General features: G+C 33.8%; 1 protein-coding gene across 3 annotated transcripts; it reads right to left on the bottom strand.

Annotated features, from left to right (window-relative positions):
* Positions 1 to 2,396: 2,396 nt before the first annotated feature.
* Positions 2,397 to 9,212, bottom strand: LOC114301667 (MOB kinase activator-like 1A). 3 transcript variants are annotated; one of them, XM_082901897.1, is made up of 7 exons: positions 8,948 to 9,212; positions 6,671 to 6,719; positions 6,211 to 6,319; positions 5,341 to 5,434; positions 3,653 to 3,786; positions 3,307 to 3,470; positions 2,397 to 3,049 (listed from the first exon to the last, which is right to left on the bottom strand). In XM_082901897.1, the coding sequence occupies exons 1-7, from the start codon at positions 8,968 to 8,970 to the stop codon at positions 2,975 to 2,977; spliced, it is 648 nt and encodes a 215-aa protein (XP_082758023.1). In that variant the 5' UTR covers positions 8,971 to 9,212; the 3' UTR covers positions 2,397 to 2,974. The 3 variants fall into 3 exon arrangements, with proteins under 3 accessions (XP_082758023.1, XP_082758025.1, XP_082758024.1); XM_082901899.1 differs by having other exon boundaries at positions 5,341 to 6,016; positions 6,671 to 6,739; positions 8,948 to 9,043; XM_082901898.1 differs by lacking the exon at positions 6,671 to 6,719 and having other exon boundaries at positions 5,341 to 6,016; positions 8,948 to 9,085.
* Between the last annotated feature and the right edge of the window lie 6,464 nt (positions 9,213 to 15,676).

Here is a 15,676-nt window from a genome sequence, read left to right as displayed (position 1 = left end):
ATTCATAATACCTTACCAGACATACCAGAACAAGGTAAGTGTTTCTCTCAACTACGTTCTTTGCTTATGTTTGGGGTAGATGAACCCATTTCTGAGTCCTCCATGCCTCTATTGTTCAATGGTTGGTTGAGGTTGTTAAAAGTTCTACACTTGAGAAATGCTTCTTTGGAGAGATTTCCAGGCCATGTGGTCAAGTTGTTCCATCTAAAGTATATAAGCTTGAGAGGAACAAATGTGAAAGTGCTTCCAAAGTCGATTGGATTGCTTTGGAACCTAGAGACATTAGATCTTAAAAACACGTATGTGGGGGAGTTACCCGTTGAAATTCTAAGGCTCCAAAAGTCGCGCCATCTTTTGTTATATCGTACTGAAACTAGGCAAATTTATTTTTTGTTTCACTTGAAATATGGCTTTGAAGTACCATCTAAGATAGGAGGCTTGCAATCCCTACAAAAGTTATGCTTTTTAGAGGCAAACCATGCCAGCCGTAGCACCCTAGTGAAAGAGATAGAAGACTGACCCAGTTAAGGAGGTTGGGAATTTTGAAGTTGAGAAGAGAAGATAGGGTGGGTTTGTGCTCATCCATTGAGAAGCTAAGCAACCTTTGCTCATTAGATGTAACTTCAATAGAAGATGATGAGATCCATGATCTACAATCTCTATCTCCAGCTCCTCAATTTCTTCAACGACTATACTTGACAGGACGTTTAGAGAAGTTACTGCAGTGGATAACTTCTCTTCATGGCCTCACGCGCTTATCTTTGCGTGGAGCAAGTTAAGGGATGATCCACTGAAATCCTTCAAGATTTGCCCAATCTGGTTTTTCTCTCACTTGTTAATGAAGCACATCAAGGGGAGGGATTGTGTTTCAAGGCTGGTAGATTTCAAAGACTCAAGCATTTATCCCTTGAAAGATTAAAAGGATTGAGATGGTTGACAATGGAGGAAGGTACGATGTCTCGACTTGGAAATATATTCATCTTTAATTGTGCATTGTTGGAGTTGCCCTCAAGCATTGAACATCTAACAAATCTTAAATATCTTTAACCGGATGACATGTCTGATGAATTAATTTCAAAGTTGAATCCAGGCGTACAAGATGGGGATTATTGGAAAATACAACACATCTCAAAAGTACTGATTGCTGACTCAAAAGATGGTCATTGGAAAGGAAGATGTCTCTAACGAGAGAAAGGAAATGTTTTTTTTTTTTTAATGTTTAATTTACTAGATTGGATCATTATCACGTTTAGTGCCGTTTCTTTTTCTTTTTCATGTTCAGGTTCTTGTTGTTTTATTTATTTATTGAATTTCTCGCAGTGATTTAGAATTTTCATTTTGTATCTTTGATTTATTTATTTATATTTTGACGGCTTGCAAATCTAATATGTGGTTCCTTGATTGATCTCTAAAGAATTATAGAAGCTTTATTAAATTCAAATTTAGAATTACAATCATTTATTTTGCAATTATAATGGTTTTAATTTATATTTGCACAAGTTAAACAGATCTCAAACGTAATGTAATTTTTATTAGTTTTGTGATTTTTATGAATTTTTTTGTTTAAGCGTTTTTAAGAGGCTAAATTCAAATTTTGTGTTGTATTCATGGACTTTTGAGTGGATTTGTATGTGTTTGCCACAATGACTATATTAACAAATTTAGGCTATGTTTGTTTTGGCTGCAGACAAAATTGAGATAATAAAAGTACATTAATACCTAAAAATAATTAAATAATTACACACTTTTAAACTTTTATTAAGATGCTCTTAGAGCATTTTTTTATAAAAAAAATTACAAAAAAAATAAAAATAAATTAATAAATAGAGTTTTGACCCATCTAAAAAAAATTATTTTTGTTTGGTTATTCTTACGAAAATCAATAGGGACACAAGTATTTTCATTCATTTACTATTTTTTTTTTCTCTATTAAATTTAAAATTCAAACATAATATAAATGAAATGAAATTACTAAATTGCTTTTGCACCAACAAGAGTTGGCAAGCCTACCTTTGTTTTGCACCAGCTGAAGCTGCCTAAGCAATAGGGGCACAAAATCGAAGAACATAAATAAATAAATAATGGGAGGAAAAAATAAATAAATAAAAAATACCTGCTCAACTAAACTCAATAAGTTTGTCTCATTTAGTTAAAAGAGGACACGATTTTATCATTTCCTGAGAACATGATCTCTACAAGTCCATCAGATGCACCGCCACCAACCCTTAATACTAAAAAAAAATTGTACACAGTTTTTAAGATTTTTAGATTGCAAGTTTTTCATCGTCAAGTCAATGAAAACTCAACAATGCAATGATTAAGAAAGGCCCTAGATTCCACAATATAAAAAAAATAAAAAATAAATAAATAAAACCTCAATTCCATCCAAAACTATGTTTACAGGAACTCTCAAGTTAAAATGCAATTATATCTCGAATGATAGATTTGAATATTACAACATATATATTCCCCACACAAATAAAGGCACAATTACATGAACTCATTTCAAATTTATAAGTGTTTCTGATACCACAATATAGATTGTCTTCACTCTATATACTAATCATAGGATCCACCTTCACTGTTCCACGAGCATCGTGGATGGGTCTAGAGCTCTCAGTTCTTTTACTAACGGCATGGCTCAGCAAGTGAAGCAGTTGGCTTGATCGGTAGAAATTTAGTTTGATTTGTATTTGGCTGCTTGTGCTCTCTTGCCATTTTGCAAACAGCCTAAGGTGACAAAGACCGCTTTATTGCTTTTCATTTTCTGATCCATGGGAAGAAAGAACTTTGGCATGAAAACGATTATAGATACTTAAATCATAGAGCACTTGCACACTGGATTAATAATATCAATTACCAAGCATCTCAGACAAACTCTCTAGTCAATCACTAATTATCAAATTTTTTTAATTATTACGTCAGCTTATTGTGTCCCTTAGATAGTTGATTCTATCAGGAAGTGCACACCGGTTTAGTAAGGGACAACAATGGATTCTACAAGCTCTTGAAGTGGAGCTAGCTCCTTCTTGTCAATCAGTCCAAATTCCTGCATAAAAACAGTATAGTGAAATTTCCAAACAGTATTAGGATATGATAGTTACAAACATCATCATATACAGGTAGCAAAACTGCACAACCAGTTTCTAAATTGAAACTCAAACCAGTTTTTGGAAGGGAACAAAGAACATAAAATGAGTCTCAAGACTTGAAGCCTACTTGCACAGGTAAACAATATGAAATACTTGAAGCAGGTATTTCGAACAAAGCACATAAAATGAGTCTCAAGACTTGAAGCATACTTACACAGGTAAACAATATGAAATGCTTGAAGCAGGTATTTAGATGGGCCTCCTCTTTAAGACTTACAATCTTCTGGAAATGAGAGTGATAAATATGAGCATAAACGCGGAACAGGCGTTTGAATATAGTTTTCACAACTTCTCTGAAGTTGGGAGGAAAGGGGGCACCTACAAAATTTAGAATAAAGAATAAACATAAGCTAAAGGGAACAGAACAAACCCAACCGGGCAAAAAGCATAATCAATAATACAAAAATTAAACTCAAAGGTTCTTCAAGAAGACACTGTCTTTGACTTTTATCAAAAAAGATTAATAATAAATAAGGAAACAAATCAAAACCATTTATTACCAAGCCTTTGAGGAAATATGGATTCATCATCTAATTGAGATTCGATCCAGTCCATCAAATATTCAACATATTTTGGAGCTGAAACTTCAATCGGTTTCTTGATTTGTACCCCATCAGCCCATCTGTACTCGTACCTATAAAGTTTTATCTACATGCAGTCAGGAACTATCAAACTAACTATGCTGTGTTGGTAATCATTCCATTGACAGTCATTCAAGCAATCCTGGATCTAATAGAGTTTTCTTTGCCTGTAACTAAGAAGCATCGACACAGATACAAGATACAAATACAACGCTACATAGACACACTGACAGAAATTTACCCCAAAAGAAATAGACATGACACGACAACAAAAGCCTTCATTCTCAAATTAAAATGAAAAGTTTTCAAAAAAATTGATCGGCTAAAAAACTACAAAGACTCCATTGTGCAAATTCAAATACACTATTCTTAGAATATTATTTAGAAAATAAATATAATATCTATAAATTATTAAAAAATTAATCCATCTCTCATTGCATGGCAAATCAAACATACAAAATTGATCAAAAAGCAATTTAGTCTATAAATATTTTAAAAATTGTATACACTACAAGATATACTTTGCAAAAGGGACAAAAAAATCATTAGAAAACTGTAACTTATGCTAATAGAAATTGGTCAATTATTTTGTATTATGTCACCCCCATGTTGACTATTTGCAGTAATCATATGTGTGAGCGTGTGCATAGAGCTGATTGGAGAAGCATGATCTGCATAATTAACCCTAAGTACTTGACTTGGACATTTGTTAAGTCAAGTATGTGTGCATGAGAGCACACGCCCAATAATTACTTGAAAGCACAATCCACTTGAAGGCCAGCATTCGAGTTCCACTAGCATTGATTGCTAAAAAATCATGCAAGTTGTATGACATATTAATGGTATAAACAAAGGCTACAGTCTTTCTCATAGGGTCTATAAGGTGAGGTTTGGTTTTGGTGTTTTGTAAAATAAAAATACAGTAACCATATATGAAAACATAAGGAAACAAATTACAAAAAACGTACGAAAGTCACATTGATAACATAAAGAGTGTTAGGTGCACTTGTTCATACCGTCAACTGATGTAATTGAATAGACAACTCAATTTTTTTGGAATCTGACAACTGAATTTCTATAAAGTTGAATAACACCAAAGAAGCACGGACACTTCTACAAAGATGACATATCCGTTTCGTGTCCGTATTGGACACCGACACTCTTTGGACACCCTTAGGACACGTGTCTGACACTCTTCAAAACGTGTCCTATTTTTAAAATTTTTTTAAAGATCCGGATACTTTTTGGACACTTGGAGGACACACGTGTCAATCATTCAAACACACGTGCCTATTGATTAGACACATGTGAAACTAATTATAAGTTTAAACAAAACAACTTAAGATACAATAACAAAACAAAAATCATATAAATTTATAGGAATTAGTGTCATATTGCATTTTTTATTATCTTTGAATGACACATTCATATATATATAACATATAATAAATATATAAAATTATATATTTCTTGTATGTCCCCCACGTGTCGTGTCCTACATTTTTTGAAAATTAACGTGTCGGCGTGTCCATATCGTATCCGTGTCGTGTCACGTGTCCGTGTCCATGCTTGTTAGAATAACACAGATGATGATTAGTAAGACATACTTGGGTCCCGCAGTCATTGTAGGACAGTTTTCTGGAGTGCAGAACTCTGTGAGGGTACCATAAAGCAAATTCACCTGGTTGAAGAAGTCCACAGCTGAAAATTGAAAAAGCAAACAGCCCCAGTTCAATTGATTCTCGGACAGAAGATTACTGCAGTATATGATTTTTTTTCTTTTTTCTTTTTGGTTTAGGGTGGTTGGGAAAGTAAGTTGAGTATTGGCATGTAAAAGATGCACCATGTTCATATGAGTCCAACACCAGCGGTGCCTGGACACTCTTCAGCATGTGCACCATAAGCCCTCAATACATTTGGAATATATAAACTCATATTGAACCTGTGGCCAACACTTATACAATCCTTAATGTGTGGATGTCAGGACACTGTGTGTAGAAGTAAATGCAAAAAGAACACAAGCTGGTTTTCATACAACATACATCAAAATATAGAGACCTAATGTTTAAAAAAGAAAGGAAAAAAAATGAGGGTTTTAGTAAAGAAGGATTTCTTTAAGGAAGAGGAGGTGAAGAAGATGGCTTGCATGAATTATGTACACACATAATAAATGCAGATATATCATAACAGAGACATATATTATAACCTCCTGTATCAGCAAATAGTGAACCATTATCAAGAACGACGTGTGAAAACATCGATAGGACCATATCATACCAGCCCCTGTGCATGTGAAATCGATTAATAAATACGGGCATTCGCAACCTCCACATACCAACACTCCAATTCCAGAAAAAGAAAACAGGAGCCCCTAAGGCAACCAATTTATATAATATACTGCATAGTCTCACACACATAAAAAAAGAGGGAGCGAGCGAATAAGGAAGGGGAAGAGGGAGGGAAGGAGGGTTTATTACTATTGACAGCAAGCCATTCATTAGCATCCTCCCCAGGAGGGAGTCTTACTGCTTCTCTTAGGTTTCCACTTCCTAGCGTCGCATCAATGTGCTGTCTTAGCTGTGCCCCCTGCAATGGGATATAATGCAAATAAGATATGAGCATATGAAGTAGTGTAGTTTAGGCTACAATACAGAAGCATGAAACCCAGATGCTACAATTCACAGTAAGAATTCCTGTGTATAAAAGAAAAGGGAAGAATGCCAGTATGCCACTGTATATTCCGGTAGTCTTTTGATACAATAGTGCTGTACCACAATTGTTTCAAATTGGTGGTGTAACAACCCAAGACCTTAATGACTGAAGGAATAACTCCCAAGATGGAAAATTTCATGCTGTACCACATTAAACAAATCAAAGGGGAAAAAAAAACAAAACTACACTAAATGCAAAAAATTCAAGTTGGATAAAGAGAACCACCTTACTCCCTGAAGGTGCACTTTTTTTCGGGCGAAATGTCCTTTGGTTCCTATTTGCAAATAAAACAAACTAAAGTGTAAACGTAACTAATCAATAGAAGAGGAGGATTATCAAACTTTAATGCAAAACTAAAAATAATTTGAACTCAAGAATTTGCTGACTATAATTAATATGTGAATGTCCTAGCACATATGAAAAAGCAATGAACTCACTCTCACATCCATATTTCATCAAATACACTCATAATCACATTTCATCAAATAGGAAGGGGGGGGGGGGGGGGGGGGGGGGGGTGTGGGGGGGAACAAAAACAAAACTAAACAAAGAGATGTCCATGTTCATATCGTTTTAAGCAAAAGGGTACTCCTTCCATAAAGAAAACATGGGTGACTACCATTCTTTGGATTAGTAAGAATGGTCAATAATGCTATAAAGGAGAGCTTTGAAAACCAGATTCACTATTGCACAAGTGAGAAGGCATTTCTTTCTTCAAGTTAGATTTACAATAAAAAACCTAAAAATTATTTTGTATCCTAGATATTCTTATGAAAATAATAAAATATCCTTCAAATCTATTGATATCAGATTACAAATCAATGGCGGATTCGTCTTTAAAGATTCTCTTCTACTTCTTTGTTTTTCTCATCTTTCATGTGAACTTCCATATTGAGTGCCATCAATCTCAAACTTATTATCTAATGTGTATTTATATCCTATCATATCATCACGGTATTTTGAGCAACTTACTAACGAAATTTTCATATTTCGTTATAGAAGATATTTCTTCGTCACTTTTGAGATTTCACTCATTAAAATTTTACATAATACTAACTATAATATTGGTAATATCATATTACAAATTTCCTATGATCTAGAGCTATGTTACCTAGAATGTGAATCGTTCCGGTACATGGAGTGGTACAACACATGCTCTAAAATGTGGTAAGATATAGGTAGACTTGTATAAATTACACTATTATAATTTAAGTTACTTCCAAATCGCCATTTTTGATAGAATATCATACCTGTCAACACACATGTTAATATTTTTGGTTGTATTTTGTGTTTTGTTTAATATATTTAAAAACAATTGGCTATGTTTTGTTGCATAATATCCATATAGTTGTCTCCTTACTATGGAACAAAGTGAATCAATACATCAATCACTCATGTTTATATCGCAACGTGTGATATGCCACAAAAAATATTAATCCCGTTAACAAGTAGAGATAAAATGAACTAACATTAACAATTTATGGGAGTAATTGTTCAAATGGATAGTTTAAGGTGGGAGGTGACACAACACAAGTATGATAATTTGAGCAGGCAAGATGAATTTTTCCCTTAAAAGTTCTAATCATCTTTGTACTACATAGATTTTAAGGAATTATTATTATTTTTAACATCGGAAAATTAAAGACCTTTTTTAAAAAAAAAAAAAATACACAAGAGGACACAGATCAAGATTATTTTTTTATGAGTTGGGAAACACATGGAGATTATTGTAAGACTAGTTTAGATAATTTAAATTTGCATAATTATAATACATAAAGTCGTAGGAATTTATCATGATAAATTTATAACAACTTTGCTACATACCCTTACTAAATACCAATTTTTTTACCAACTATACATAAGCATATATAGACCACGCACCCATGCAGGACCACACCAATGTGCGTCGCCAGTAAAAAGCTTGGTAATTCAGTAAGGATCTCTACCATCATTATTTTGTTTTTTTTTTTTGTTTTAAGCAGCAAAACAGTCTGTGACAATAATATAGCCAAGTCAGACACAACCCCATGTAAGGCTGTGTTTGGATTTACGATTTAGGGAGAGATTCGGAAAGGGAAACGTGACAATAAAATTTACTTTTATTTCATTCACTCTTTCCTTCCTATTTCCTTTCCCTCGAAATTCCTCCTCAAATCATTTATCCAAACAAAGCCCTAGTAATTTGTAATTTATTGCTGGTTTGCCCAAAACACAAACATAGTGACTGAGAATTTTAACCCATCATTCTAAGATCCAACTAGCTTAGAATTAAATTCCAAATCACCAAAACATACACAATATAAAAAAAAAAACAATTATATATAATTTCAAGTGTCACGCAAGATAGAACAAGTAATTACTCAAAAATTAGATGTGATAATAACAAAACAAACCCATATCAAAACAAACAAAACCCAGAACAATAGATCTGATATAAAAATGATCATAAAAAACCCATCTGCAAATCAATAATTGCAAAATTAATTGAAATTCTTGGCTTACCTGCCCAGACCGAAGAGACTCATGGTTTCGTTTCTACAATGGAACTGGGTGTTTCCAATCAGAAAAACTTTTTTGACTTCCGATTCCAATCAATTGAATTCTATAATGTTTTCAAATCCAGTATTCGAGGTGTATATTATAGCATTTCGATTTCGATTTATTAGTGAACCGGACTCAGTGGGCTCGTCGGCCCACCCGATAGTTCCGAGGAATTTCACTTCCTTGATCCGTTTTCTGGGTCTTTTAAACCAGATCTGGACCGCACATGCCACGTTTTTTTTTTCTTTTAATTGTACACAAAAAAAAAAAAAAAACTCTAGGAACCATTTCGTTTACTTTTCAAAATTTAACACTATTTTTAAATCATAATTTTGATAAAATATATTAACCAAACGTATTTTTAAAATATAATTCAAAATTACTTTCATAACTCATCTTTGCACTTATTATTATTATTATTATTATTATTCAATCAATTAATCACTTTTTCTCTCTTATCTCTTCTCTCACATTCTATACATTAATCAATCAAAAAAAAAAAAAATACAGTACAAATTATTCTAAAATTATTTTCAAAACTCATTATTAAACAAATTTTCTCTTTTCAAGTTATGATTCAAAAACTTAAAACTTAAAATACAACTTTATACTCAAATCATAATTTTAAAACTAAACCAAACAGACTCTAGCCTTTTTCATTTTAAACTTCAAATTTTTAATTTCAACAAATTAAACCTTATCCTTTCACCCGTGTTTTAATCTGACGCCCTGTCCATCTCCTTTATATTGAACTAACAGGACAAATTTCATATTGAAACTCATATGTTCAAGCACTTATATCTATTTCGTCGTAATTCTATTTCACCTCATTTTTATCGTTAGATTCAGCTCATGCCCTATTTTTCATTCCATCTCTCATATGCCTTGTTCCATATCTTTTTGTGTGCCGTCAAAGCTCAGAAAGTTTGTCAAAAATAAGATTTTTTTTCTCTTTGGACAAAATTTTCAAATTCAAACTCACATGTTCAAATACTTGTATCTCGCTCGTCATAATTCTGTTTCGCCTCATTTTTGCATCATTGGATTCATATTATGGCCTAATTTTCATTTCATCCCTCATATGCCTTGTTTTAACTCTTTTTGCTTGTAGTTGAAATTTTAAAAATTGGTCGAAAATAATAATTCTCTCTCTCTCTCTCTCTCTTGATTTTTCCACTATCTTCTATATCTATACTTCTTTTTTCCTCATCCCTTTACATAATTATTCTCTTTTTTCCTCTTCTTTCATGGCCCTTCCCCCACCCTTACATTTATTCCCCTTCTTATAAGTCATATACCTTCATACTCGACGGCGCTATCACCGGCGGAGGTTCGGTGGCCATCATAAGCTCGGTGGAAGGGCCATGAAGGAAGAGGAAAAGAGAGAATAATTGTGGAAATGATGGAGGAAAGAAGAAGTATAGAGATAGAAAATAGATGGGGGGAAAATAAGAAAAATCTTATTTTTGGCCAATTTTCGGAGCTCCAACGGTATGCAAAAAAAGGTGAAACAAGAGTATAAAGGATGGAATGAAAACTAGGCCATGAGATGAATTCAATGATGCAAAAATGAGGCGAAACGGAGTTACAATGAAAAAGATACAAGTGCTTGAACATGTGAGTTTGAATTTGGAATTTTTGCCTAAAGAGAGAAGAAAAAAAAAAAAAGGCCAAATTTCAAAGCTCTGTTGGCATACAAAAAGATGTGAAACAAGGCATATAAGGGGTAGAATAAAAACTATGCCATGAGGTGAATCTAACAACACGAAAATGAGGCAAAACGGAATTATAACGAGAGAGATGTAAGTACTTGAACATGTAGGTTTGAATATGAAAATTTTGCCCAAAAAGAGAAAAAAAATTATTTTTGGCTAACTTTTGGAGTAAAAAAAAGTGAAACAAGGCGCATGAGGGACAAAATGAAAACTAGGCCATGTAGTGAATCCAACGACGTGAAAATGAGGCGAAACAGAGTTGAGACGAGGGAGATACAAGTGTTTGAACATGTGAGTTTAAATCCAAAATTTTGTCCAGATTTCTATTAGTTCAATATGACGAAGATGGACAGAAGGACCATATTAAAATACAGGGTGAAATGATGGGATTTAATTTATCGAAATTGAAAATCTGGAATTTAAAATTTAAAAAAATGTAAAATCCTAGAATTTTCTATGTAATTAACTTCTTATTTTTTTTCGTTGAACTAAGCACAAGACATCATGCGAAAAAAAAAAAAAAAAACTAGGTACATGACACCACGGTTCAGCCTCTCAATTTCACATCATTAGCAATAGGGGTGAGCAGCGGATATATGTAGCTTGACTTTTCAGGCTCCTTTCGGATACGACTAGTCCTATAGTTCGAACTCCCGTGGTTTTGAATCTGATTCCACAAGTGCAATGTGAAATAGATAAACACAAATGAGTCCAAATCTGGCAATTCTTTTGGAATATCGATTTTGAATCAAAATGCCAAAAATAGACTACTTTGCTAGATATAGAGTCACCACCTAAATATTTTTGAAAAATTTAGAAAACCCGAGACTCGTGCCAAATGCCACTTATTCGTCATCACCAAAGTGCCTCGACTTGGGAACTTAGGTACGAGAGGAGAAGGTCATGAATTGAGCACCCCACTCGCCTGATCAAAGATCGGCCTCTACTAATCATGATGTGATTCTTATTTACATTATATGCTCTTATTATGATTATTATGATTATTTTACCATGTGACGCACACAAGTATAGACTAATTTGCAAAAATTAGAACACTCTGATTTCATATTTGTTTTGAAAAGAGGTTTGAACGTATACCACTTGAAAAAGTGATCTCATATGTACATTACTCAAATTATGCCAATTTAAGGAATTAACCTTTATCCATAGGCATCAGACAGATATATCACTTAAGCACTTAGCCTCATGGTAATCATGCTTGAGATGGTAACAATCACACTTATGCAATATGCTAAAGTAATAAAGCTTACCCCAATTCCTGAGGTGAGCCAAAGGAGAGAAAATAGTTAGAAAAATGTATGATCCTAACTAATGAAATATGCCTAATGCAACGCATGCAATATGCAATTAGAAGTCTGGTTACTAGCGTGGCATATGAATCAATTTGATAACATGCAATTTTAAACACGTTTTCAAAAAAGTATTTAAACGATAATGCTTGTTAGAATGATGAGTCAAACTTTATACGTGCAAGACACATGGATGCAAATCATGAAAAATGCTAAACGAAACATGATGTTCTAAGCTAACCATCATAAGCGAATAAATAAAAGGGAGAAAGACGTAGGGTTAGAAAACATACACATTATTACATATTTGCTCTCACGTAGGAGGGTCCGAAAGAATGAATTAGCTAAGCTACTTAACTAATTATTACAACACCGAATTTAACTAACTATTCTAGCTAATTAAATAATTAAAACACAAAACTAATTAATCTAACTAATTAATTAAAAGATGGAACTTAACTAGCTACTTTACCTAATTAATTACAACATGAATTAACAAGCTACTCTAACTATTTAATTACAACATGAATTAAATAGCTACTTTAACTAACTAATTTCGTATTACAAGTCCACAAGTCAACGGGACCCGAGAAACAAGAGAAGGGCTTATGTATGCACATGATTTGCTTCCCCGAGAATGCCTCTGCACTATTTCTTACACCTCAGCCCCTGCTCTGCTCTGTGAAGGAAGTGATGCTGCTTGGTTAAAAAAGGTGGCTAGCAAGCCAGAAGTGGTGGACGGCCGCCCACTAATAGTGGCCTGCCGGCACTAATTTTGGTTTTTCCTTGCTGTAACAGAAAACAAATAGAATGCAAACAGAGCATTCTCAGGGGATGTCTGTCCACCCTACCTCTCCTTATCATCAAACAGCTCAAAGGAGAGGTAGGCTCGATTTGCAAGCCATCAATCAGTGCAATTCATTGCGTGATGGCTTATGAACTAAGGGCTACAATTTCAATAAATGCACAATTAAAGACTCATGAACCTTCTCCCTATCATGATATTTTTCATCACTAACAAGTATGAAACGACTCAAGACTCAATGGGTTCATTCAACATTTGATTGAACCCAAACCATTTTATTATCTTGCTTCATTTTAAGCCATTTTATTGGCTCTTTTAATTACCTTTCCATTCATTAGTCATTTTAGTCCAAAAATGAGCATTAGGTCCACTAAATAGAGAGGAGTGTCAAACAAGAAGTTGTTTTGGGTATGAGAGAGAGGTCATGCCATTGGTAATAAACCTCCAAAGAAATTAAACCATTAAGCATGGAGTGACCTCTTTCTCAATCCTAAACAACACTCGGTTAAAATGACTCTCAAAACAATAAAAAGCTAAGAAACGAGGGAGGGTGCGGAGGTGTCACGACCCAAACCGGCCCCTATAGATTTAGCGTCGTAACCGGCCAGTAATCCTTAGATTACCAAAGGCCTCTTAATAGAATAACATATAATTAGGGGCTGCGGAAGCAAATATACAAAATATACATAGTCCATAGAGCTGTGTAGACATACATGGGACAAAAATTTGAAATCTTATAAAATATACACAGAAGATGTCATGTCTATATAAGTCTTGCAACATCGTGCAAGTGTCATCAAAAGGGACTTACCCAGTATACAGATAAACAAAACATAAACGTTCTTAACATGATACACAAAATAACTCTTGACATGGTCCACAAAATTCGACTTCTATACATGAAAACCTCTCTGAGAGGCACGATGGTTAGCTGACCCCAAAACTTTTCAGGCAGCAACTTAGGCCTGGTCATGTGCTTGCTTACCTACATACATAATATAAATAGTGAGCGGGAGCCTAGTAAATAATAACAAAGTAAAGGGTTTTAATGAATGATGTCCATACCAGATTCAAAAATTAGAATTCAAATTCAGAAACAGAATCATGTTCATATTCATATTCTTGTTCGAATCATAAACATAAATCAAAGTTTATGCTTAATCATACGTAGTACATCCATTAGCGCTAATAGAACATATATAGAACAGATGCAGAATATATGGTGGTTATGAGTAACCAGTTCCATAAAAGAACCTCCGGATCCGGGTAACAAATAACAGATATGCTGAGCTCCATAATGGAACCTCCGGTACGGGTAACAGATTGCAGACATATTAAGTTCCATGATAGAACCTCTGTTATCGGGTAACAGCTAACAGATATCATAGAAAATAAATAACATGTGAGAAATTGGACAATCATGTGAGAAATTAGACAATCGTTCATTATACAGAACATAACATTTCAGAAAACATATCTTATTTCATCATACAGAAAATAAATAAAGTTGAACATAGCTTTACTAAGTTGTTACTCACAGATGGCTCCGGGTGTAGGCAGACAGAGTAGACTAATCAAACGGTTTACGGCGCATGACCTACATAAACATATAACAAATACACATTTGAAACACACGCTCGGAATATACTTAACTCATTACATTTTGTTCTTAGTGTGTTTTTACGTTTTACCCTCATTATTATGTCTTAATCATGGCCTAGAAATGCCTAAGATGCAATGAGGATGTCAAATTATGCTGTTCAACACTTAGGAAAATTTGCTGAAAATAGGGTCCCCGCTCGAGCGCAACTTCCTTCGCTTAAGTGAAGGTTCAAGAGTGGTCGCTCGAGTGCAACTTCGGTCACTCGAGCTGTCTGTAAACTCTGCAAAAGTACTGGTTGTGTGATTTTTCCACTCGATGCATGCTCTATGGTCACTCGAGCATGAGACTCAAGTCCTCGCTCGAGCGCAACTCTTGTTGTTCGAGCGATCTGCAAAATATGTAAACTTCTGGGAGTATGTATTTTACACTTGAGCCAACTTTTTGTCACTCGAGCGGGGGTGCAAAAACAAAGGTGGTCGCTTGAGCACAGGATCTGTCGCTCGAGCGGAGGTATTGAATTCTGAAATTTTCAGATTGCACTACCAAGCCCAAAACTTAAGAAAACATACTCTAGAGAATTAAATTGGATGATACAAGGATTGAGTTAGAATTGATAAAATTGAGCCATATCTTGCATGCATGCATAATTCTTATGATTTTGTAGTTGAATTCAAAGAATTTCCTCTTGCATGTCCTTATTTTGACCTTGTTCTAAGAATTCAACATGTTTTTGAGCTAGACACCTCATTTAATCATGTTTTGGAAACTTTGAAGTCAAGATAAAGCATGCATGTTATGTTTTTAAGGGATTGAGTGTTGTTTTGCACAATTGGCAAGCTTTTGGGCCTCGATTTTGAGAAATGGTTTTGAATTCATGATGTTTTCCAAGTTTAAATAATAATCATTTCATTTTTTCTTTTATAAAAGTCAAAAAAAAAAAAAACTCAAATGAAGTTTTTAGTCCCAAATTAAAAAATTCTAAACTCAGAAAAGTCAACTAAAAAAATCTTAGCTAAACAACAACAAAAAGAAAATTTGATCTAGAACACTTTCATTTAGTAGATTAAGCTCGCATTTACTCCATTCTAAAACTTATACAGGTTTGTGTCTTGGATTTGTTAAACGATGGAAAAATAAAAAAGAAATAAAATTACTTACATACATATTCATTTTTTATGAGTAAATTTTTTATCAAATATAATTCATTTCCTTTTCCATTATATATATATATATATATATAAATTCAATATCTAAACA

The sequence above is a fragment of the Camellia sinensis genome, chromosome 13 (assembly GCF_055761805.1).
Source record: "Camellia sinensis isolate YWXY chromosome 13, ASM5576180v1, whole genome shotgun sequence".
Lineage (NCBI taxonomy): Eukaryota > Viridiplantae > Streptophyta > Magnoliopsida > Ericales > Theaceae > Camellia > Camellia sinensis.
This window is presented reverse-complemented; position numbering and strand designations above follow the sequence as displayed.

What these genes read in the sequence shown, in the direction of transcription:
- LOC114301667 (XM_082901897.1), bottom strand. Translation starts at nt 8,970, where the DNA reads ATGAGTCTCTTCGGTCTGGGCAG. An exon ending in GTGCACCTTCAGGGAGTAAG is followed by an intron (nt 6,320 to 6,670) that starts GTGGTTCTCTTT and finishes ATCCCATTGCAG; the next exon opens with GGGGCACAGCTAAGACAGCA. An exon ending in ATTTCATATTGTTTACCTGT is followed by an intron (nt 3,050 to 3,306) that starts GTAAGTATGCTT and finishes GTTTTTATGCAG; the next exon opens with GAATTTGGACTGATTGACAA.